We start from the raw sequence: 1689 nt of genomic DNA, 5'->3' as shown, positions 1-1689 counted from the left end.
GCATAATAGACTCTAACTAAATCAGTTGCAAACTCTATTATAAATCATTGAAGGCATAACCGTTTTGGAGGATCGATTCATTCTCTCTCACTCTGATTTTTCTCTGCAACTCTTCTCCCTTTCACCCTCACTCAGAGCTCCATTTTTTAGGCCATTGAAGCTTCACCTTGAAGCTTCAACGTGCACGAGCTAAGACCGAGCATCTGTCAGAAGAAACGATTCGTTTGTAAACTTCTGTATATTATTAGAATGCAATTTTGGACTTTATACATACAAAGAAAACTTTAGCTATTCTACTAATTATGATAAATAGTAAATACTCTTAATTTTCCCACTGTCTATTGACCTTCCAATTCTCTCCATTAACTTATTTATTAAAACCCATTAACTCTAACATTAAGTTTATTCAACAAAACTCCTCTATAAACTTAAATGTTTCTTCTCTTCATCATGCCTATCATTTTCTTGCCTCTGTCGAAAATTTCTTTTGATAGTGGTTTTGTGAAAATATCTGCTGCTTGGTCCTTACTTGCTACATGCTTCAATTCGACACTTCCTTCCTTCACGTGTTCTCGAATAAAGTGAAAACGAACGTCAATGTGTTTGCTCCTTTCATGGTTTACTGGATTCTTTGCTAACTCAATTGCTGACCTGTTGTCAACTTGTATTATTGTAGCATCTTTCTGTTCTAGCTCAATTTTACTCATCAATCTTCTGAGCCATATTGCATGACAAACGCACCAGGATGCTGCTACATATTCTGCTTCACATGTCGAAAGAGTTACTATTGGCTGCTTTTTAGAAAGCCAAGTAAATGCAGTATTTCCCATGAAAAACACATATCCAGAAGTGCTTTTTCGATCATCTATGTCTCCGCACCAATCACTGTCAGAGTAACCAACCAACTTGTATTTGTCTGAATTCGAGTAAAACATCCCAAGTGACATTGTTCCTTGGATGTACCTCAGAATTCGCTTCAATGCCTTCCAATGTGTATAAACTGGCTCCTCCATGAATCGACTTACAATGCCTACACTTAATGAGATATCTGGTCTTGTACATGTGAGATAGCTAAGACTTCCTACCAAACTTCGATATCTTCCTACTTCGACACGTTCTCCTCCATCAAATTTCGACAGTTTTGTTCCTGGTTCCATTGGCGTCGAAGCCGGATTACAACTTTCCATCTTATATCTTTTCAAGATATCTTTTGCATATTTTTCTTGTGAGATGAAGATTCCTGTTTCTTCTTGTCGAACTTCCAGACCAAGAAAGAATCTCATCAGGCCTAAATCTGTCATCTCGAATTCACGTGCCATTGTGCTTTTGAATTCTTCTATCATCTCATCATTACTGCCCAGAAAAATAAGATCATCAACATAGAGAGCAACAAGTAATACATTCATTCCTTTTTTCTTCACATAAAGGGCATGTTCGTACGGACATTGCTCGAACCCGTTCTCCTTGAAATATGTGTCGAAACGTGTGTTCCATGCCCGCGGTGCTTGCTTCAGCCCATATAGCGCTTTCTTCAACTTCAGTACCTTCTTCTCTTCTCCAGCTTTCATGTACCCGAGTGGTTGTTCGACATATACTTCTTCTTCTAGTACACCATTCAGAAAAGCTGTTTTGACATCCATTTGAAATATTGGCCATTTGAATTGAGCAGCTTGAGATATGAGTAATCGA

General features: G+C 38.0%; 1 protein-coding gene across 1 annotated transcript; it reads right to left on the bottom strand.

The window, feature by feature from the left end:
- Positions 1–428: 428 nt before the first annotated feature.
- On the bottom strand, positions 429–1187 carry LOC127102335 (secreted RxLR effector protein 161-like). The gene has a single exon (XM_051039713.1). It carries the CDS (start codon positions 1185–1187, stop codon positions 429–431), a length of 759 nt encoding a protein of 252 aa, XP_050895670.1.
- Between the last annotated feature and the right edge of the window lie 502 nt (positions 1188–1689).

This window comes from Lathyrus oleraceus, chromosome 7 (genome assembly GCF_024323335.1).
Source record: "Lathyrus oleraceus cultivar Zhongwan6 chromosome 7, CAAS_Psat_ZW6_1.0, whole genome shotgun sequence".
NCBI lineage: Eukaryota > Viridiplantae > Streptophyta > Magnoliopsida > Fabales > Fabaceae > Lathyrus > Lathyrus oleraceus.
This window is presented reverse-complemented; position numbering and strand designations above follow the sequence as displayed.